This window comes from Dryobates pubescens, chromosome 15 (assembly GCF_014839835.1).
Source record: "Dryobates pubescens isolate bDryPub1 chromosome 15, bDryPub1.pri, whole genome shotgun sequence".
NCBI lineage: Eukaryota > Metazoa > Chordata > Aves > Piciformes > Picidae > Dryobates > Dryobates pubescens.
Window position 1 is genome coordinate 6,491,475 of NC_071626.1, and position 21,637 is coordinate 6,513,111.

General features: G+C 51.3%; 2 protein-coding genes across 4 annotated transcripts; one reads left to right on the forward strand and one right to left on the reverse strand.

Moving 5' to 3' along the window:
• The first annotated feature begins 964 nt into the window (after positions 1-964).
• On the forward strand, positions 965-4,485 carry RRP7A (ribosomal RNA processing 7 homolog A). Of its 2 annotated transcripts, XM_054167819.1 has the most exons (7): positions 987-1,332; positions 1,417-1,559; positions 1,718-1,843; positions 2,107-2,230; positions 2,839-2,936; positions 3,287-3,485; positions 3,952-4,483. In XM_054167819.1, exons 1-7 carry the CDS (start codon positions 1,281-1,283, stop codon positions 4,035-4,037), a joined length of 828 nt encoding a protein of 275 aa, XP_054023794.1. In that variant the 5' UTR covers positions 987-1,280; the 3' UTR covers positions 4,038-4,483. The 2 variants fall into 2 exon arrangements, with proteins under 2 accessions (XP_054023793.1, XP_054023794.1); XM_054167818.1 differs by having other exon boundaries at positions 965-1,559; positions 3,952-4,485.
• Positions 4,486-5,598: 1,113 nt separating this feature from the next.
• SERHL2 (serine hydrolase like 2) lies at positions 5,599-13,853 on the reverse strand. 2 transcript variants are annotated; one of them, XM_054167959.1, is made up of 12 exons: positions 13,736-13,853; positions 12,014-12,248; positions 11,829-11,942; positions 11,103-11,144; positions 10,363-10,382; positions 10,081-10,155; positions 9,202-9,311; positions 8,848-8,927; positions 8,466-8,500; positions 7,641-7,717; positions 6,172-6,265; positions 5,599-6,071 (listed from the first exon to the last, which is right to left on the reverse strand). In XM_054167959.1, the coding sequence occupies exons 2-12, from the start codon at positions 12,159-12,161 to the stop codon at positions 5,955-5,957; spliced, it is 912 nt and encodes a 303-aa protein (XP_054023934.1). In that variant the 5' UTR covers positions 12,162-12,248; positions 13,736-13,853; the 3' UTR covers positions 5,599-5,954. The 2 variants fall into 2 exon arrangements, with proteins under 2 accessions (XP_054023934.1, XP_054023933.1); XM_054167958.1 differs by lacking the exon at positions 13,736-13,853 and adding an exon at positions 12,393-12,589 and having other exon boundaries at positions 10,081-10,382.
• Positions 13,854-21,637: the final 7,784 nt, after the last annotated feature.

Sequence of the window (21,637 nt, forward strand, 5' to 3'; positions counted from 1 at the left end):
CTTGTTCTAGGTGAAGTAGGGTACTTTAATTATCAGATAGCTGTGGGAATGTGAAGATGTGTATCCTGAGTGCATATCTCTTCTGAAAGAATGGAGACATTCAGCCTTTTTTGGTTATTATTAATAGAAATGTCCATTCCAAAAGCCAAATACCAAGATGCACTTCAGCTGGCTTTGAAGTTGTGCATTGTGTTTAGGTTAACTATGAGAAATGTCAGGAACATACTTCCTTGGAGGAAGTACTGCTCTGGGATCTGGGGCAGTATCTGTTTTTATTTAGCTAATTGAAATTGAAGTCAACGATTGCTTAAACACCGCTCTGTGATTTGTCTTACAGCAGTGTCTTGGACTGGGTTACTTTTCTCAGCCTCCTGAAGTTACAGTGTGGCTGCATTTGTTGGGCTCTGAAAGGAGAGTAACCACTGATTTGTAGCCCCTTACAAGTAGTTCACCTTGCAGCTTTCCAGTTTCTCCTGGCTGTCCTGCAATTTCATGCATGTTTTGTTTGCATCCCACAGAGTTCACATCTGTCCTCATCCACTCTCATACAGCATGGTTACATTTTTGTTCAGTTCTTCCTGGGCTGTTAGAGATGATAAACTCCCCAGTGAAACACTGGTTGCTTGCAGTAATTCGCTGTGGCTGGCCAGGCCCAGGGGTTGCTAACTTGTAATAACATTTGTTTCTTTTTCCTTTGCTCTCTGACTTCTGCAGAGATGCTGTGATTTTCTATGCTTGTCTGGTGTATTTTCATGAGTTTTGCATGTACCATTTGTTCTGATGATATTCATTAACTTGGATATTTGGTTGAGGAGGCTCTCCAAATAATTTGCTTTCATTGACGCTCTTTCATCTGTTACATTTGTGTTGCTCCATTGTCTTTATCTTTGGAGTCATCTTGTCTTCCATTCACTCATAAATACAAGTTTCTCTTTAAAAACCGTTGGGTTTACAGTTGTCTGTGAATGTTTTGTGTGTCTTAAGATTGATTTATTTGCCTCTCTGGGGTTAAGCACATTGCCTGTGTTTTACACGTGTCCAGGGCTTCACTTTCAGAACTGTTACGCTAAATGGTGGTGAGCAGTAAGCTTTCTTACGGACCATCCCGTGAGATGCTCTGGATGGGAAAACCTTGTGGAACTACCCCTCGTGCGGCAGGGGGCCCCTCAGGGCCCGGAAGGCGCTGCCCGCGCTGCTGCGGCCATTAGCGGCACCGCGCCGCCGCGGGAAACTACAGCTCCCGGCGGCCCCTGCGCGCCCCCGCTTCCTGCCGCGCTAAGATGGCGGCCGCCGCGGAACGTGTGGTCGCGGTGGCGCCGCCGGGCTACACGGGTAAGGGGGTCCGGGGCGGCGCGGGAGGGACCGGGAGCAGGGCTAAGGCGGGAGCGGAATCCTTAACCGGTGCGTCGCTTGCAGCTCTGGCGGTGAAGTTCGGGGAGCGGCAGCGCTCGCCGCACTGCTTGCTGGTGAAGGAGCACCAGGTTCGGGAGGGCGCCGGCACCACGCACCCGGCTCGCCGCACCCTCTTCGTCCTCAACGTCCCCCCGTACTGCAGCCGGGTGAGTGGGGCTGGCGTGAGCCAGCCGTGCCTCGGGGTAGCTGTGGGCGTGCTGGGGAGCCCCCCGGTGCGCCCCGTAGTCCGTACCTGAGAGGGCGGGGAGAGGCATCGCTCCGGCTCTTCTGTATCCCCTCATTCTCTCTGATTTCCCGTGCCAAGGACTCGCTGGTCAGGCTGTTCAGCCGCTGCGGCCACGTCCAGTCTGTGTACCTCTGTGACAAGCCGGAGCTGGGAGAGAAAAAAGAGAAGTCGACGTCCAAATTCTTCAACCGCAAAACTGTTACGGTAAAGCTGGGCAGGGAGGGGAATGCTGATGCTATACTGATCAGACTGAGAAGACTGCAAGCACTAAGTGGTGGTATTTGCAATATTGACACTATGAGGGGCACTGGATAATGTGATTACTTGTTTAAGTTCATATTATCTTTTTTTTTTTGCTATCCTGCTGCTACTTGTGCTTTGCTTTTATCTATTTTATTGGTGACACAGCAAGGAGCTGCAGTACAAGTCTCCCCAGTGTAGCTGACTGGCCCGTGTGTCTTTTTTAGGGCTTTCATGTAGCATATGTGGTGTTCAGGAAACCAGCTGGTGTCCAGGCAGCCAAGGCCCTGTCACAGGAAGGTCCCTTACTGATATCAACAGAGAGCCACCCTGTGAAGACTGGCATTAGCAGTAAGTCAGCCCAAGCTATCTTCTCACTATCTGGAGACAGGAAGAGCTACTCATGTTCCTTGCTGAATCTAGCTCTGTGTCCTAGATTATTTCTCACTACTGTTGTACTGAGCTGGGAAATACCCAGTGTTTCATGGTCCTGTTTTTAGTGATCTTCTTGTTCTGGACTTTGTAGTCTGGTCCAGTGACCCTGGGAGAATGGGGTCACTTGCTATAATGGAAGGGTAGTTGTTCCTGATGTCTTTTGGTAGTTCATAGACTGAGAGAAACTAGCTGTATCTTGCCCTCAAAATGGAATCCAGACTCAACAACAGGCACCTGGTGTCTGTCAAGATGACAGCACTTCAGAAGTGATCCCTTGACAAGAACACAGCCCTGAATGTTGTGCTTTTAGGACCTAAAGCTACCCTATTCCTCCTGGGGGAAGGTTCAGGCGCTTCTCATGACTTACTGGCTGTGGTTGAGCTGTGGTAGTGGGGAGGCTGAACAGAAATGGAAACAGAGAGTGTCCTTCCCCACAGCAGTTCTCTTTAGAGATGCCCAAAGGCAGCACACCAGAGCTTGTTTCTAACACAGGTTACAGCTAACCTCTGCCCTCTCTGTCTCAGAGTGGATTGCCAGCTACGCAGCCTCAGTTGTGGATCCAAAGGAGCTGAAGGCTGAGGTGGATGCCTACATGCAAGACTATGACAAAAAGATAGCAGAGGTGAGGCCAGGCTGGGGATGGGACCCAGCTAAGCAGGGGAGAGGTCTCTTGGTGTGTCCCAGTGGAAAGGGCAGAGGGAAACACATTAGTTGGCAGGGTTGCTTTACCTCTCAACTGCTGGACCTGACCTTTCCACACCCAGAGCTTACAGTAGGTATCTACAAAGAAATTGGGTCCTTGCTGGCATGCATTGTTATGACTGAAGAGCTGAATGCCTGTGGCCTTGGTCCTGTGCCTTCCTTCAAATCTCATACAGAAGCTGTAGCTTTGCATGTGTTAGGGGGGCCGTGGGGGAGCTGTGCATGGGACCGCCTGGCAGCTCACCTGCCCTCATCCTCCTGTCTTTACAGGAAGAAGCCAAAGCAGCCCAGGAGGAGGGCGTTCCAGATGAGGAGGGCTGGGTGAAAGTGACGCGGAAGGGACGGAAGCCTGGCCTGCCCCGGACAGAGGCTGCCAGCCTGAGAGTGCTGGAGAAGGAGAAGCAGAAACGGGCCCGCAAAGAGCTGCTCAACTTCTATGCCTGGCAGCATCGCGAGACCAAGAGAGAACGTGAGTGCTTGAGTCTCCTGTCCCTGCTGTTCTCTCTTGGCTTTCACTCTGCAGTCCAAGGGATGTCCTTTTTCCTTCAGTGGACACTACCTCCAGCTGCAGCTGAACGGTTGGCTGTGCAAATGGCCTCACCGGCTCCTGGGGACCCCCTGCCACCACTTGTCCTTTCAAAAGCTGCTGGAGTACTTTGCAGGACAGTGTGTGCAGGTCGTGGCTTTCCAAAAGGTCGTCCTTTAATCTGCACAAAGGCAGCCATTGAAAGGGAAGAAAGCAGCCAGTTCCCTCCCCAAGAGGGAGCTGCAGCACTGCTGGAGATGGGCAGCCAGAGCCTCAGCTTGGTACTCAGCCCAAGCACTAAAGGACCTGGTCTGGGAAGTCTGTATGTTTGCAGGTGTCCTGTTGGTGAAGTTCCCCAGGAGAGGGAGATCTGCACCCCGCTGACCTGTTCTTTTTTTCCCTTGTTCAGACATCGCCCAGTTGAGGAAGAAGTTTGAGGAGGACAAGCAGAGAATTGCATTGATGCGAGCCCAGCGCAAGTTTCGGCCGTACTGAGCTGTGCTGAGCTGCTCTTCACAGGCCTGTGATGGGGAGAGAGGTGCCTGCAGACTCCATGTGCCAAAAGCTTTCGAGGATTGGATGCAGCTTCAGGGTTGTCCCTGCCCTTGGATCTGAAATAGGAGATCCCAGCAGCTGTTGCTGGAGGAAGACTTTCCTTTACCTGTGCAGGTATCCTGCTCTCACAGCTGCTGTTCACTTCCCAGGGTAGCTGGGTCAAGGCACTAAAGTGCTTCCTGTGACAACCTGTATCTCCTGTCCACCCAAGGCACTCCTAAAGCTTGGTGAAAGCTGGGACTGACCTAACACAGCCTCTGCAGGAACAGGGAACAGCTGAAGAACTGTAAATAAACTGCTGCTATGTTCTCAAAACATGGGAAAGGCTCCATCTCCCCCTTGGTTTGGGGGGGGGGGATGGGACCACAGCTGCTTGTATGCTGGGGTGGCAGTAAACATGATGGCTTGTTGTATCATGGTGCTCCTTCCCACATTTGATCTGGGGGTAAGAAGAGGCATGTGACTTCTGAGAAAAGCCCAGCTTGGAAGCTCCCAGACCTGTTGTCACAAGGAAAGCTGTGATTTGGTACAGAGCCCTACCCTTTGCCTTGGTGTTTCCCTTCCAGGCAGCTTCCTCTTAGCCAGGAGCTGCTAGGGTGCCCAGTCTTCTAGCTGTGCATGGGCCTCTAGCCTGGGCTATGGAAAGGTCTGATGTAAGCACTGTCACTGGAACAAGGTGAGATGTCAGCCTGGCTCTTGAGGGAGAAACCTGACTCTCCCAGGGCCTGTTTCCACTTGTCACCAGCCCACAGGAGGCAGGGCATGTGCAGCTTCTTTTGTGCTGCCTTTGGACTCAAGTATTGTTCACCCCGGTGCACTCTGTGACCAAGGGGCACAGAGCCATCTCCTGGCTTCTACCACACACGTTTTATAGCTTGCAGCCTCAATACAGGCACAACCATGAATGCAGGTGGAAATGTGGGGAAATTCCACAGAACTGGGTTAAAATGGACTTACCCTCCCCTAGAAAACCCACTGCAAATGCAGTTTCCATTGCAGGGGGAGACTGCCAGGCCTGCTTGGCTTTTTGCATCAATTTAAGTAGGAGGCAGATGGATCCTTAATGTGCTCTACCTAAAGCAGACTGCATGTAAAAATCACTGCCTCCTAAGGGCTGGTTTTAGCTGCTTGGGCAAGCATCCCAGAAGAAAGGTGGTTCACTCCTGTAGAGTCAAGAAGACATAAACACTGGGAGCTTAATCTTTATTTAGGACTGAAATCACTTCTGCCAACTTTTCCATTATTAGTAGTTCTCCCAGCTGCTTCAGTTAGAGGATTAGTGACAGATTCCCTAGGAGCTCATTAAAAGGGCCTTTGGTGCCCAGGTGAGCTCTCACTTAAGCTGATTTTGAAAACAGCAGCTCTCCCAGCAGAACAGAGACACTGAGGCCTTCTGAGTTCAGGCACCCATGGAAGTGAGCAGAGAAGCAGAACACTTCTCTGGTTTTGCAGTAAGTGTAAAACCTGGAGGAGACTGGTCACAGCATCCTCAGGAAGGAGATAAGCCACCTGCAATGCTACAGTAGGTGATGCTGCTCCCCCAGAGGATACCTCTCTGTGTTCCTGCTCTGTTTCAGGGTGCAGCTTGGGAGCAAGGAAGGGGAAGGCCATGCTGAGCCTCTGTCCCTGCACTCTCAAGAGCTGGAAGTGCAGAAAGAATTCCTTTTCCCTTTAACCACTGAGATGCTTTTTTGGTCAGCTCTCCAGGGAATCTCTGGCAGACCTGCTTCCATCCTGCAGTGAGCTAAGCTTAGGAAAGACACTCATCATCATGGATGTGAGGTAGGAATGGTGATGATTCCTTCAGAGCCTGCTTTTGAGCTCTCTGTTCTGGACTGCTGCAGCAGTGAGGGCTTTCTAGAGCCTGGCCCTAGCATTTTGCACTGTCAGGAAGTTGCTGATGATCCCAGACACCACCTCAGGCTCGTTCAGGTGCACAAAATGACTCCCAGGCACCTCTACTAGCTGGATGTGCTGGAAAGAAAGGACACAAGATGTCAGGAAAGTGTTCTTTCAAGGAAACTGGGTTTGTGTGGCACTTGTGGCAGATGCAAGGATGGAAGTTTGCGCTCACCTCTTTGAGGGTGGTGTCAAAAGCCTCCCGCAGGGCTTTCACAAACTGGTTTCTGGTGTCTAGCTTGTGTGGTACCAAGAGTCCATCATGTGCTCTGAAAAACAACAGCAAGGCTCAGTGCAGCACAGGGTGCCTCCATTTTTCTGTGCTGCTGCCCTGGGCAGGAGCAGTGTCCCCAACACAGTGGAGTGATAGACCAAACTCTTCTTTCCAGGCAGCTTGTAAACTGCAGGGTTAGAGGGTCATACACAGTGGTCAGAGGAGTACTGCACAGCTTGGCTAAGCAGCTACTTTCTACCAATCTGTTTAAAATTGGGGGTTCCCTAGTAGTATCAGAGTGGAGAGTGGTTAAATACTGCCCCTCCAGGGCTGGCTCCTTAACTAGTCTCATCATTCCGTTCCCCACCCTGTCTTCTAGCTCTTTTTTCTTCCATTCAGCTTCTCCATCTCCCCCCGGGCCCCTTCCCTGCTCCATGCTGCTGTTTTAAACAGTGTGCCCTGCTTGGAGATAACCAGGGCAATCCTGGAGAAGCCAGCATGTAGGTGATGAAACAAGGTGACATCCCAGGCCCAGGTGTGTTCTCTGAGGTTATCCTCACCATCATGTTGCATTTCTGGACAAGCAGGAAAACCCTTAAGCAGCTCTTACGATTCCAACAGACATGGGAAGCCAACACTGCACCTCATTTCTCAACTTCCAGCACTTCCTCTCATTTCCTAGAGTCTTTGAACCAGCACCACACAAGCCAAGGCAGCCAGAGCCCTGCACATCTTGCCCTCCAAGGAGATGGAGAAAAATGCCTAAACCTGGCAGAACCAGATCCCCACCCCAGACACCTTAACACCTTATGGGGCTCTGCACAAGCCACCAGCTACTTCCCCACAGCTCCTCCCTGCCCCAGGCATCCAGGAAAGAGGTTGCAGGAACTGGGTCAGGATAGGGGGCTCCAGGATGGAGATGGAGACTGCCATGGTTTCACCTGTTTGCTCAAGAAAGAGGTTTCTGGGTCTGGAGAAGGGGGTGGGCTGGCTTGCTGTGACTCAGGAAAGGGTCAAGCCAGAAGGGAAGCAAGTAAGAGCAGTGCTGTGGAGAGCTGTGTTCGCCAGGACGGCTCCTTGCTGCACAGAAAGTTGCAGGACAGAGTGAAGGCAGGAGTGTGGGGAAGACAGGGCAGGACTGGCATTTCCTCAGCTGGTCTTTTGCACCAGGAAATGCTTAGCCTGAAAACAGCATCAGGCTGGGAGGAGGACGTTCCAGCTGCTCTCTGCCTGCTCCAGGAGCCTGTCCAACCAGGGCAGCGGTGGGCAGCTGGGAAATGCTTCTCACGTGGGGCAGTACTGTTGTGCCAACTGGCCTGAAGATCTGGGTGGCTGCTGCAGGGGAGGTGATAGCAGAGGACTTCATTTTAACCTTTGCTCCCTTTACCAGGGGGGGCAGTGAGGGTTGGTTTGGCTTGTGCCTCACTCACACAATGATGAGGACACGATCCTGGATCTTCTGCAAGAGCTTCACACACTGCTCCACGGTGAAGTACTCTCGACTTTGCTGCAGGTGCAGAGAAAATGGCAAAGGTCAGTGACAGCAGCTGGGGATAGAGGGTGTCCCTGAACCCTCTCACACTAGCAGCTCTGAAGGCAGAAGTGGCTGCAGTCCCAAAGCTGCTATGCTGGGACATGACAGACAGCCAAGCTGTGCACAAGAGTATCTGGCTCTGTAAAGGCTCCTTCTGTCCAGCTGTGTTTCAGGGCTGCCAACAAGGCTGCCTGCAGGGATGCAGCACATATGGGAATGATCTCATTGCAGAGAAAAGCTTTAAAAATCCTAAATAGGAGACAGTACATGATTCTGGCTGTCATACCCTGGCAGCAGCACAGGTAGAGGAGGCCCTGCTTCCTCAAAAGTGGCACAAGGCTACCAAAGTATCAAACACAAGCACTTTTGTTCCACTTTGTCTTCTTTTCTTGTATGGGTGACCTGATCAAAAGCATCTATCCATCTGCTGCCTGAGGAGTTGTTATAGCAGGAAAATGTGGCCAGGAGGCCCTGGGGCAGACAATTGCTAAAAAAAAAGAATAACTAATCAGTTACATTTTTCAGTGACTCTGTAAGCTGAGTCAGTTCATGATGGAGTGCAGGCTCTTTTAACAGCAGCATTTAAAAGAGATGTGGGAATTTGGGAAGCAGAAAAGTGAACAGCTGGGTGGGGGCCAGGCCAGGGCTCACTGAGGGGACCTCCACTATCTCTGCCAGGGCTAGGAAGCAGCAGGGGACACAGCAGTAGAGGGGTGCTCACCGTACGGACTCTCAGATCTCTGTTATACACCAGCCCTGGAATGAAAAAAAACAAGAAGGTTTTCATGTCTCTCAGGGGCAGGAGTTGCTGTGTTTCTCCTCATCTTTGGTGTTTGCCCAAGACTTTTTGAGTCAAGAATAGGATTCATTCAGATTCCTCTTTTTTCTCATTTCCTCAGGCATTCTAGGACTTGAACACCAGCCCCAGTTGTTGGGAATGGAGAGGCCTGCCTCCAAACCTAACTGATCCTATTCAGGCTCTGCAAAATTGTAGCTAGGGCACCCTGTACCCTGCAGAAGACAATGGTTGTTGGCATTGCTCCCTTACACGCCCAGTGTTGGCCCAGCAGAGTGATGAGCCCTGCCTCCATGCAGCCCCTTACCAGCGGGTGTCTCAGTTGCTCCTCGCTGCAGTAGGACTGCCCCACCCTCTGCTGTCAGATGGCTGTTTGCTTCTAAGAGCCTGGGGGAGACATGGCAGAGAGATTGTTCTGCTGGAAAAGGGAGGAAGCGAAGCGAAAATGGCATGACAAGGTGACAGCAAGCTCTTGGGCTGCCTCAGAAAAGAGCAGGAAGAATCAGCAGCTTCTGGCAGCAGAAGCAAAAGGTCTTGCTGAGACTCCAGAGGAGGACTTGAAAGAAGAAACGCAGGGACAGTTTTCCTTTCTTGTTCAGCCAGACAAATCCTGTCCAGGGTGAGGGCAGACAGCAAATGAAAAGGACAGATGGAAACCTACCTCTCCAAAGCTGCTTCAGGGCTCCGTGCTCTGGGAGTTTGCTGCTTTGCCTCTAGACTCAGCAACCTGTCAATCACCACCCGTTTTGATTCCAGCCACGCCTCGGTGTCCTTAAACAAAGAGAGGCAGGGAACAGCATTAAGCCTCTTTTTTATCAAGAGGGTAGAAGAGAGCACTTCACCCTTCAGCATCTCTCAGCACTGGTACCAGTTCTGAACATCCTATTAAAAATACCCATTTCTGGGAAAAGAGGGAACAGCAACACTTAAAAGACAAAGTAGGAACAGAAAACCTGAGCACTGCTGTAAAGAACTTTTTACCCTTGCAATCTTTTGTACCCTTCCCTACTTCACTTTTGAGTTGAGGATCAGTGTCCAAAGGACAAGGGAAATGTAGTTTTTGTCTCTGCTTCTGGGCTTTTGCCTCGCTTCTGCAACCCAAAGCCCCAGCACCTGGTAGCGCCGATGGCAGGGTGTAAAGGGAGCTTTATGTCCTGCCAGGAACAGAAGAAGAAATCCACCAATCTGGCACTCAGGTTACCCAACAAGCTGTTGGTAAAAAGACACCCTCAGCTGGCAGCTGCTCAGACAGAGGTTCCAGTTCCCTTTGTACAAAGGCATGGCACAGACAAGTGAATTTCAGTGCTAAGGGCCGGTGGGATCTGGAGCACTACCAAGTGTCCTCTAAGGGCCGCCCTAAGCAGGGCCCTTATGCCACACAACGAGGAGCAGATCTGTGCCTGCTAGAAGGAGAAGCCCAGAGACTTGTGTGACCTGACAGGAACTGGTCAGAGCAGTGCTTCTTCTGAATAAATGAAAAGGGAATTTATTTATTTTTTAATGTTTCAAAAAGAGAAGGGAAAGACACTTGAAATCTGACCTCTGGAGCTAGCAGAAAGCCAAGATTTTCCAGCAGGATCAGCTTATCCACCATCTCAGGATAAAGGAAACAGAACTGAGGAGAGAGAAAACAACATGAGAAAAAGAGAACAGCTGGACCTTGAGTGATGTCTTCATCCTGCTGCCCTGGAGAAGGGGTCAGGGAAGGGCTTCTGCTACCCTGAGATCCAAGCCCCACAGAATTTGTCCCTTCCTTCTTTTCTCCTTTGTTGTCCCAGGTGCAGAAATCACAAACCCCATGAAGAAAGGAAGCTTTACTCACCATTCCTGCCACAGACCCACCTGCAAAGGAGTGAATGGTGGTCAGTTATCCACAGGATCCCCCCACACCAGAAAGTTCCCTTCCCCACAGCAGGGGCTAAGAAGCAGAAATGCACGTTGTACCAAAGGATAAAGCCCCAGCTACAGACTACAGCTCTCTGCACAGGCAGGATGCAGGCAGAAAGCCAAGTTAATAGCTAGCTGGACTCCCTCTCCTGCACCATCCCCTCTTCCCTCTTAGGCAGCAAAGGCCACAGAGCAGCTACTAGTTAAAACACTAGAGGCTGCAGGTCCTGTGAGCTGTGGCTACAGCAGCCCTGGGGAGCAAAACTCATCATGGCAAAACCTAATCATATCCCAAGCACGGAGCGAGTGCTTAGAGTTCAGTTCCCCTCTGCAAGCTTCCACAAGCCACCAAGAAGGGTCCTGCTGTCCCCGGATTTTGTGGTAGCAGGGGGACCAGGCCCTAAGGCCTGCTGTGAATTCTCCAGTAGAGCAGCCCCCTTTGCCTGTCATTGGGGGTGGGGGAAAGGCCCCAGGAAGTTACCACTGTTTGTACTACAGAGTCTTGAAAGCAAAGGCATTTCAAATAAGGGCAGAGATTGTTGAATCGCTCAAGCAGGAACCTGGGAATTGACATCATAAATATTCCAACCCAGCTCCCAGCAGCGTGTCTTGTAAATTAATTATCTACTCCTATTTCCATGAATTTCACAGCTTACAAGGACAAGAGCCACTTACCCATACTGTGACCCATCAGGGTGAACCGTCTCCACTGCAAGGCTAAGTGGCAACAGACAAAAACAGTTCTGCATTAGAAACCAGAGCAGCATCTTGCTGCTTCTCCACCAACACAGGCCCCTTCTCCCAGGAGGGCTTTTGCACTGCTTAATTTGCTTCCTAATCCAGAAATGGGGTGGCTAAGTAGGCCAGTTTTGAAGAAAGAGAGCATCCACTACTTCATTTCTTTGGTAGCTAAGTCACACAGCTCTGGAGCTCTCTCTGTATGGCAAATAAGCTACAGCAAATTCCCACTCGTTGCCAGACATGAGACTGGCAGGAAGCAAAGGAGCCTAACTGGGCAGCGTCTGCTGGAAGAGAGACCTTGACAGAGCATCCTGCTGCAGGGCATTCCACAAGAGCTGTGTGGACACAGAGCCAGGTCTACTGCCTTAAGGGAAGTATCAGAGGTCACTGGCTGCTTACAAAAAGTCATCCAGCATTTCATCACTGCTGCTTTTTAGTAGCCTGGCTTCCCAGGGCCTGTTGTTTCTTCCTCTCAAAACAGTAAAAAAAGAGGAGTGGTTATTCAGTTGGTGGTCACAGAGTATTGGCTAACATCACACTGGGGTGAAGCAGAAAGAACTGAACCCTCTCCTGGCAGTAAATGCTACCTTCTTGTTCTAAGGAACAGGACCAGTTATCTCCTGCACAAATACCTCATCAAGGGGCCCTTCAGCTACCCACCTGCTGCCACCCGGCGCACATCAGTCACGTAGTCCAGGAAATGGTAAGGGGCACCTGCAGGTCGGTGGGATGATAAACCATGGCCAGAAAAGTCCATTGCCACGTAATAGTAGCCTGAAAGGGAGAGAGTATCAGGGGTACAGCCCTGCAACACAACAGGAACCATCCTGAGGAGCCAGACCTACCTTTGGGGAGCAGCGGAATGAGCTTATCAAAGGTGTTGGCATTGTCCAGCCAGCCATGCAGGCACAACACAGGGTGTCCCTCCGAGGGTCCCCAGGCCTTGGCTGCCACGTGGCCCCAGGGCACAGGGAACTTCAACTCTGAGAACATGCCCAAAATAGAGTGCTCACAAGTGATGTCCCTGGAGAGCCAGGTGCTCAGAATAGGTCCCAGGGATCTTGTTAATGGCCCAGAGCTCTGAAAAGAATAATACAGGTCTTTAGTAACTCACCAGCCTCCTGTGGTCTTAATTAGCAGCTTGCTGATTTATAGCTCCCCATTCAACATCCCAAGCTGCCATCCCTGCCTGCCTGTTTGGGGAATCCTCCTCCCAGCACGTACTAGCAATGCTCCTAGGAAGAAACAAGCTTTCCCTGTGCAGGAGGAGAAAGCCTCTCCGTGTCTCTGCAGCAGATGCAACCTGACCAGAAGGCACAGAAGATCTGGCAAGAGGGAACCACACAGAATTCCCCCAGCTAGCTGCAGTCAGCCAGGCACCTGTGCTAGTCCAAAAAGACTATTTTGGGAATATGAATGCTGCCTCCACTACTAGACTGTTACCACCTTCTCCTCTTTTACCTTGGTGCTTCTACCCTTTCACACCAGCAGTCGGCACTTCGGAGAGAGCAGCTGGCTACATGTGACACAGCAGGTCACTGCTGCCCCCCTCCCGTGCACCGCTCAGGGCAAGGAATGCGGCGTGAGGGTTGGATCTCCAACCTGTCAGACACCGGCTCGACCTCCACCTATCTCATCGCCGCCTATCTGCCTGGCAGTCACGGAGCTGACCCGTACTCAACCCCAGGTTCTTCAGCAAATGCCACCCCCCACCCCACCCCCAGCCTATGGGGGTCTCCAGGGGTAGTTTTAGTATCTCCCATTTGCCCCCAAGCCCTTCTGACTCCTGGGGATTCCCATCGGCAGGCTGACTATCCCCATCCCCAAGTCTCTGCTGCCTTCTTACTGACTTGTCTCAGGTCTCTGCTCCCTTAAACAGCCCTGAGACCTCATAGCAATTAAACTGCTCCACAGCATGCCCCTCCTGAGCCTACGCTCCTGTAAGGTGTGAGGACAGAAGGGGTGGGCAGACAGGGGGCTGATGTCAGGGCCCTGATAGCACTTACAAGCCCCAGTGATCCCAATCAGCTCACCTGGGGCCTCCCCTACATCTTTACCTCCTGCCTGTGAGCCTGTTTAAGCTCAGCGCAGCAGCAGGGCCAGCAACGTTGCAGGAGTGCTGGGCTCTAGCAGCAGCGCCGCAGCAACCATGGTGCTGCCTGCTGATCACGGATGGGGCTGCTTCTCACCCGGGCTCCCTGCACCTGACCGCCATGGCCTGACTTCCTGGCGTGACTGTGCACCTGCCTGCTCCTCACAGCGCTGCCTGCCGAGCCGGGCTCCCGGCAGCGCCTCTTGCCCTCCGGAGGCTCACACTGCCTGCGCCCAGCGGGTCCCGCCCGTGGGGTCTCCAACGCCTCCGGAGTGAGGGCCTCGCGAGGTGGGAAAGAAGGGCCTTCGCCTCACGGCTTCCTGGGGCAGCCGGTTCCGGCCCCGAAGAAAGGTCTGCCCGGGGGCTTGACCCCCGCCTGGCGCCGAGAGCGGCCCGCGGAGCGCCGCGGCTGCCGGTGGCCGCCCCGGCCCCGCTCTCCGCGCCCCCCGCACGCTGCGCCCCAGCCCGCTCCTACCGCTCCGTCTGGCCGGGATGGCAGGGCAAGGCCGCGGTGCGAGGGCGCAGCCCGGCAGCGGGGCGGGCCGGGCCGGCTGCACCGCCCTGTTTCCCGCCTCCGCGGGGCGCCGGGGCCCGCAGCCGCTGGGTCGGCCCGGGGCGCGCGCCGCCGCCTCTGTGCCGCCTCAGCGCCTCGCGGCTCCGGGAGCTCCGCAGGGACAGGCCGGGGGGGGCAGGGGGCAGGCAGCGCGGCCTCCCCTGCCTGGGGAGCGTTTCCCGCCTCTCCAGCCCTCCCCACCCGCTGCCCACAGCACGGGGCTGCCCACAGCACGGGGCTGCCCACAGCACGGGGCTGCCCACAGCACGGGGCCGCTCCTGGCTCTCACCCGGGTCACAGCAACCCGGCCTGCCCCCGCCTCCAGGCCCAGAAGCCGCTTCCCTGTGCCAACAGGTGAAACCATCGCAGCCTTCCTCTTCTCCAGCTGGACGAGAAGCTCCTCCTGGAGCTTCTGGCCTGGCTGATCTCCTGCAAACTCCCTGCAAACTGGGACAGTGGGGAGCTTGCAGAGCCTGTGTTTGGATGGGTAGGAGTAGGAAAGCTGATAATGTCCAGGGGGGCTGAAGCTGTGATCAGCCTACTGGGTGGGCATGACAGGGACCTGTGAGGAGCTGCAGTCACGGAGGTACAGCTGCAGGCCATGACTGCCTCCAGAAGGCACATCACTGACAATAGAAACTGCCTGTACCGCAGTGGCGCTGTGTGAGATGTTTTAACTGTGACCCAGGAGCATTGTAGCAACATCAAATGGGCTCAGTGCTTGACACCGATGCTGAACTTCTGTCGCTCCCTGCTAGAGAAACTCTTCTGAACTATTTGACGCTTGCTGGAATCCCATTGCTCTGAGACAAGAGTCACTCTCTCCTACTGTGACCCATCTCAGTGAAATGACTCTACTGTGGGGCCAAGCTGCAGCAGATAAACACCAGATAGCACTGCCATAGCTGCTCCACTCCTCTTGTGCAAAACCAGACTCCTCTCAGCTGGAAAGGCTTCTACACGTTTTCCTCAGTAGCTACCCAGAAAAGGGACAGCTGCACAGACAAGGTTTCAAGAGTCAGTACTTGGGAATACTGCTTGCTGGGGCCTTGTGTTCCCTCCAGCAGTCAAGGGTGTACCAGGCCTGATGCAGAATGCAGCCATTCCCCTTCAGTCAAGGACTCTGCAGTCAAACAAAGCAAAGTCAAACCGTGCTGTGAGCAGTGGGATGCCTTCCTGGAACAGCTGGAGAGAGCAGAATGAATGTCTGTTCTTAGGGAGTAATTTTTATATTGGTAATTGAAAACTCTGCTCAATTCAGCACATCAGTCTGCTAAATTACACAATACATTTTCAGAACAGCCTGCAAAGCTTGAAAGAAACCAGTGTGGAGGCTTGCAGCCTGATTTCTTCTGCCTAGCTCAAACTCATCCTTGCAAAATAGGCTCTGCACCTATTGAAAGGTAACCTTGGAGAACTTCACAGTGTGTTTGAAAGGTAACCTTGGGGACCTATCACTGAGAAGAATTAAGAGACCTATGCAGCTCACAGTTTCTCCTCCAGGCTGGCCATTAGATGGGAAATAGGAACATAAATTCTTACCAGTTTGGAAGGTCCAGTGCATTGTTTTTTTCTTAGGCCTCCTTGGAGGAGGAGCAGGAAAGCAGACCAGAAGTGCTGAGGAGCCTCATGGACAGAGAGAGGTCATGGTACCACCCACAGCTTCTTTCCTGCAACTGTGAGAGGTGGGTGGCCGATTACAAAAGCTGAAAAGCAATAGGCAGCTTGGCAGAACAGATTTGTAAGATGCACTGGATAACCAATTGCTGCTGCTGTTATGGGGGGCAGGCCCTTCCTGTGAATTGCTGGGATTTCTTCATGACAAGCCACCAGAAGTGTAGCTGTTGCAGTGGCTCTAGGATTGTGGCTCTTCTTGTCTATGGCACAACTTTTGAGGAAGAGGGCCCTGTGTCAAGAGGATGACTGATGTGGACCCTTTGCACAAATCTCTGTCATTTGTAGGACAGTAAGCAATGACCAGGAAAATCCACTGACACTTAACTGGAATCTGAAAATGAGAGAATCAGGCTTGCAGACCCAAACCATGGCACACAGTCCATCCTTGTGTGACAGACCTACTTCTGGGGAGCAGTGGAATGAGCCTATCAAAAGCGGTGGCGTTGTCCAGCCAGCCATGCAGGAAGAGCACAGGGTATTATCTTCACAGTCTCCAGGCCATGGCCACATGTCCCTGAGGCACAGGGAGCTTCACCTCTGAAAACATGTACCCACAGGCAAGATCCTGAGTGTGGCATGCTGAGAGCTGGTCCCAGGAAGCTTCTTAGCAGCCAAGAGCTCTGGACAGAGTTTGCAGGTAGGTGGTAATTATCCAAGTTGTTTATCTGGCAGTCCTAACACCCTGTATTGGGAACAAGTCTTGTTTGGGATAACTGCTGGATTCTGCTGTAAATCCTTGCCCTGGTAGTGTGTGCATCACTGCTCACAGGTCTTGGACCATCTTCACCACCACTTTGGGACCCCCTCTTCCACTCCAGCAGCCAGTAGCATCTGTGCTTTCTTTGCTTTGAGTCACAGAGATGACCTCTGGGTGAATTCAGACTCCTGTGACCTGCATCCCAAGCCACTTCTGATAGGAGGCCCTATAAGCAGGCAACTCATGGAAAACAAAAGCTTCTTCACAGAAATCATCAGCCACAGGTGATGTGAGATAGAGCTCCAAGTGGAGAAGGTTGCTGTGGGATGTACCCCTGAACCCTCCTCCAGCTGCAGGACTTAGTAGCTGAAGTCAGGCTGCTGAGATCTTCTCCAGGTCCCTCCTGTCTTTTCCAGCAATGTTACTTACCCTTCTGAAAGAGCAGCCCAGCATCTTACAAGGTTGCCTCTCTCCCCCTGTACCACCTGGCAAAACACCCCTCCAGGAGGACAAAACTTAGATGTCTCACAGAATCCATGTTGCTGCATCTCCTTCCAAGAAGTGTTGCGGGCTGCTGCCTGTGGAGTACCAAACTAGGTAGCACCTGGAAAGGTGCTGAGGTGTTGGCTGGGCTGCTCTGGGCTAGAGGTAAGAAAAGCTGGTTTTGCATAAAGAACTGAGAGTTAGAAATATCCCATGTGCTTAGCAAAGGATAATCTAACCCCTGTGTCCTTGCAAAGGAGGAGGAGACCTGCAAGGGTGAACACTGGGACATGCAAAGCTGTTATGCTCCACTGACTTGGAACAGCATTGATCAGTTTGTGCTAGCTGCAGATCTGGTGAGGAAACTTTAAGTACAGCAGATTGATTGCTACCAAGGGACAAATTCCCCATAGCTGGTTGGATTCAAGCACTGAACTACTGACATATTGATCTATTTATGGTGATTTATTAGTAATAGCCCTGTACCCCAAACTGTCTGGTGTAGTTACACAAGCAGAGAAACATACTATTGCTAGCTTAACTGATTTCATTCAGAGGATATGCCTCTGTATAGGGCTTCACATTGTGAGCATATGCTGCAATCTGTAGTGGACAGGAAAATGAAACTGATCACAGGGCAGCAAGTATCCTGTAACCAGGCCCTGCACACTGACTCCCAGCCTTTGGGTTTGTGGGCAGCAGGCAGATCTTGGGTGCTGTCTGGGCCTGCAGAGCAGTTCTTCCTCTGGGATAAGGACCAGCTTTGTCCCTGCTCCAGCAGCCTAGAGCAGGGGAGGGATCTCTGCAAGGAGAGGGATCTCTGCAAGGAGAGGAGGGGAATCTACTGAGTGCAGAGCTGTTGGTGTTTGGTGTGAGCACTGCTTGGGCAGCCCACAGTGGGGTCAGCGAGATCAGAGAGGCCATGGGAAAGTCCTCACCTCTCCAGTGCCTGGATCCCTAATGGATCTTCTGCCCTTCATCATGCACAGTGCTTGATGTTCCCCTGCCAGAAGAGAGCTGCCTTCTGATCCCTGTGCTTTGCACAAGGTTGTGGAGGTGAGAATCTTATCTTCTAATTTTAACTTAATCTGGGAGGAGAACAGAATTTAAGAAAAGGGAAGGACTCAGTGAGGATCTATGGATCCTCAGACATTCTGCAGTGGACATCTTCCTCCCATCCATAAACCTTGCTTGACTTGGAGATGGCTCCAGGGAGTCACAAAGGTTTAAATAAGGTGCCAACAGGGTAAGAGTTGAGGTAGGATATGAGTGTCCTGCCACCCCTGGATTTTGCTCAACAGCAGCAGATCCATCCAAGTACCTTGTGTGGTGTACTTATCTTTTGGTTTCCCCTGAATTCATGTTGCATTTCATTGATATGAATGAGTGAAATAGCCACTGATGTAGTAAGCCCCAAAAAAGCTGTGATGGCTTAAGTTGGTTTCCCTCCCTTTGCTCCAGGCACAGGCCTGTTATGCTCCTTGTCCCAGAGCTCTCCAGCCCTGCAGAAGGTGAGACAAATAGATGCTGACACTGGAACAGGTTGCTCAGGGAGGTGGTAGAAGCCTCATCCCTGAAGGTTTTTAAGGCCAGGCTGGATGTGGCTCTGAGCAACCTGACCTAGTGTGAGGTTTCCCTGGCCATGGCAGGGGGTTGGAACTGGATGATCCTTGAGGTCCCTTCCAACCCTAACAATTCTATGATTCTATGATACCCATGGAATAGTTTAAAGGGAATATATTTTTTTCAAGTTAATAAGCCAAGGTATGAACAGTTGAAAAAGTGGTGTGCACCTGCTCCAGGGATTACCCTGAAACTGAAGTTGGATAGTAGGGCTGCTGGAGTTGTTAAATCATCCCCACATGAACCACTGCTGTTCAGCTGGGAGCAGCCCCAGGCACTCAGCCTGCATCAGCTCCAAGTGCTGCACATTTGTATTACTTTATTTGCTACTAATGAAATAGCCCCAAACACCCGTCATACAAATAAACTCTTTCCTGTCTCAGCTTTCCATTTCCTCCTTAATCAGCAAGTTTTCTGTATCTGGGACCGATTCAGGAGTCTCTGCTGGTTCCCATCACCTGGGCCTGTTTTGGTTAATGAGCAGGACAAGCTCACCAGGTCTCTACAAACCCATGCACACCTGTAGAGCAAGCACCTCTTTTGATGTATGAAGTAGCAGGGGAAGGAGAAGAGTTTCTCTCTAGCTTTACATTTAACCTTCTTTTGTTGGAAAAATCTGGCAGATTCCCCAGAGGCTGAAATAAGGCAACAGCAAAAACCAGAAGTAATCTGACACTTGTAATTGCAGGTCTAGCAGTTCCTTATGGACCTCAGACAGAATGAGGAAATAGCACTTACTAAGATCATTTTAAAACAAGGCAAGAGTTGTAGTTAATGCTAACTCCCACATGTTAATGAAAAGAATCCATAAAAACTACTTGGTAACTCTTGGGGCTGTAATGTGTAGATCTGGGTTATGAATTTGGTTGATTTAGTTGGAGGTGTCCTTGCTTCACTGCATGGGGGGGTTTGGACAAGATGGCCTTTGAGGGTCTGTTTGAACCTGATGCAATCTGTAAAGGCTGTTGATGTAACAGGGCTCCAGCAAGGAATCTCATACAGCCCTACACTGTGTTTTGATTTGGTTTAAAAAGCTGGAATGACACCAAATTAACAAATTCTGGAGTACTTGGACTGAAAATTGACTTGCATTAAAAACTGGCAAAATGTTAAAGCTGGGATAAGCATGTAACACATATTTTTCAAGCAGCCCAGTGGTAAGTTATTCATCATAGACCACACTTCTGGTCTGGCAGCTCTGTTTGTGGAAGAAGTGATGCTGGTGGCTTGACTCACAGTGTAGGAGCAGCTGAATGTGAGGTCCCAGCACAATGCTGCAGTCAGAAAGGGCTAATTCCATCCCTTAGATGTACAAGCAGGGAATGTGGAGCAGGTGTAATGAGATTATCTTGCAGGGGATTATATTGTGTCTGCTAATTCCATGGATGTGATTACTGGTGTGAAAGAATTCCCAGGTTTGACATCTGCAGTTCGAGGCTGGAAGTTAACAAGTTGGAGAGGCTTCCAGCAAGAGCTCTAAGCCCTGTTAAGAGGTTAGAAGGCATCTTATGGGGGGGAGGAGCTCTTACAACTGATATGATCAAAGCCTAAATAAATCTGTGCTGCTCTGCCTAACAATGGTACAAATAAAAACAGCCTAGAGATGAGGAATAGATTTAATAATGGAGCAGTTAAATACTTGAGCAGTTTACTCAGGGTGGTGGCAACTTCCTGACCATTAGCACATTAACAAAACAATAACAACTAAAGTGACAGAGTCCTGTTGTCCTGTGATTATCTGGGAAGCAGATCGGTCTGGAAGTTACTGCAGTGTAAGAGGTACTGCTGTCAGATGGTACCAGCCTGCAGTGCTGCTGCTACAGCTGCTCCCAAAGTTATAGCCCATAGCTACAGTCCTCCTTGCCTCCTGTTTGGTGTTCTTCACTTAAAGGCTCAGTTTCCTCAGCTGACAAAGTCTCTGCTTCTAGGTCCAGAGATGTCTTAGGACATTCCTAGGTTGTGTGTCTTGGTTTGCTCCCTGCACTCCTCCAGAGTAGCCTCTTGCAGCTGGTTTTGTTTGCTTTGGGGAAAAATTCTGAAGTGGGTGGGCATAGGTCAGTGTCAGTCTGTGTGAGTGGGGTTCAGCATCACCTCCCAACTCAGAGAGGGGAACAAATCTGGGGATGCATGGACAGGTCTGAGGCTACATGTTCCAGGTGAAGGATTCTGAGTGAAAGGCTCTGGTCAAGGTCCACCACTTTTGGACAGCATGTCAGGAATATGTCCTGAAAATGTGGGATAACAGGGAGAAACAGTAGGTCTCAGGGACACTATGAAATCCTTAGCTGAGCTTCTCCCTCCATGTCTGATGAGCAGCAGCGTCAGAAGTTAGCTGCTGTGCTCATGGATTCATGGGGCCACAGAACTTCAGGAAGCTCATACCTGAGTCCATTGGTGCAGTGGTCTGGTATCTCATTTCTCCTGTCCCAGACTGTCCTCTGTTACTGCTCTAGGGTGTATGCCATACAGGCCAGCATCAGAGGTGAGGGAGCAGTTTGCTATAAAAGGCTGTTTGTTTTCTCTGCATCTGCTTACGTCTGACCTAAACACCTTCCAGGTTATACAGCCTGGTGCTTTCTTTGAAAACCCAGAAGGTGCACATCACCTGTTGGTGCCAGGAGAATGTGCCCATATTCCCTGCTGCTCAGTGAGCCCCAGCCACACTGAGTACAGGAGTCCTGCACAGGCTGAAGCCCATGAGTATGATATCCACCACAGCTGTGGGGGATAGCCAGAGCAGCAGGCCGTGTTGCAGGCTGGAACCAAAGTGCATTGGCAGTAGTGTGCAGGGTGCCCATTGCAGAGCTGGCTGTGGCTCCACACCTTCCAGTCCTCTGTGACATGCAGCATCGTTTGGTACAGAGGCACACCAGCTGAGTGCCAGAGCTTGGCTGTCAGAGGCTGGCAGCCTGCAAGCAGCAGTGCACAGCTCCCCACAGCTGTGCTAGGTCACTCTGCTCTGGGCAGCCCCTGTACCTTTGCTTTCCTGGAAAGCAGTTTCACTTCATTACTGAGAAGAGCTCTGCTCTCCGAGGGGAAGGAGGGGCCTGGCCACCTCTTCACGCAAAGGGGCCAATACTTGGGCTAATTTTTCTTGTAAGAGTTGAACTAATACAGCCTGTGCTTGCTCTAAACCACAGAAAGGTGTTTGTTTGTTTATCTTTTCTTTGGTGGAGCAGAGGAAGGGGGCTGGGGAATTTTTGTGCATTGGTTTTGCCCTCCTGACTTTCTATTTTTGTGTTGTTGTGGTGGTGTTTTTTAAGTTCTTTTTAACACTTTGCTATTAGCATCTCCTAAAAAGAGGCTTTTGGAAAGTTATGAGAGGGAGAACCTAGAAAAAGCAA

Coding starts and splice junctions, on each gene's coding strand:
- SERHL2 (XM_054167958.1), bottom strand. CDS start 12,161: ATGTTCTCAGAGTTGAAGTTCCCTGTGCCCTGGGGCCACGTGGCAGCC. Junction 7,718..8,465: donor GAGATCTGAGAGTCCGTACG/GTGAGCACCCCT, acceptor CTGCACCTGCAG/CAAAGTCGAGAGTACTTCAC. Junction 6,266..7,640: donor GATCGTGTCCTCATCATTGT/GTGAGTGAGGCA, acceptor GTTGTTTTTCAG/AGCACATGATGGACTCTTGG.
- RRP7A (XM_054167818.1), top strand. CDS start 1,281: ATGGCGGCCGCCGCGGAACGTGTGGTCGCGGTGGCGCCGCCGGGCTAC. Junction 1,844..2,106: donor TCAACCGCAAAACTGTTACG/GTAAAGCTGGGC, acceptor TGTCTTTTTTAG/GGCTTTCATGTAGCATATGT. Junction 3,486..3,951: donor TCGCGAGACCAAGAGAGAAC/GTGAGTGCTTGA, acceptor TCCCTTGTTCAG/ACATCGCCCAGTTGAGGAAG.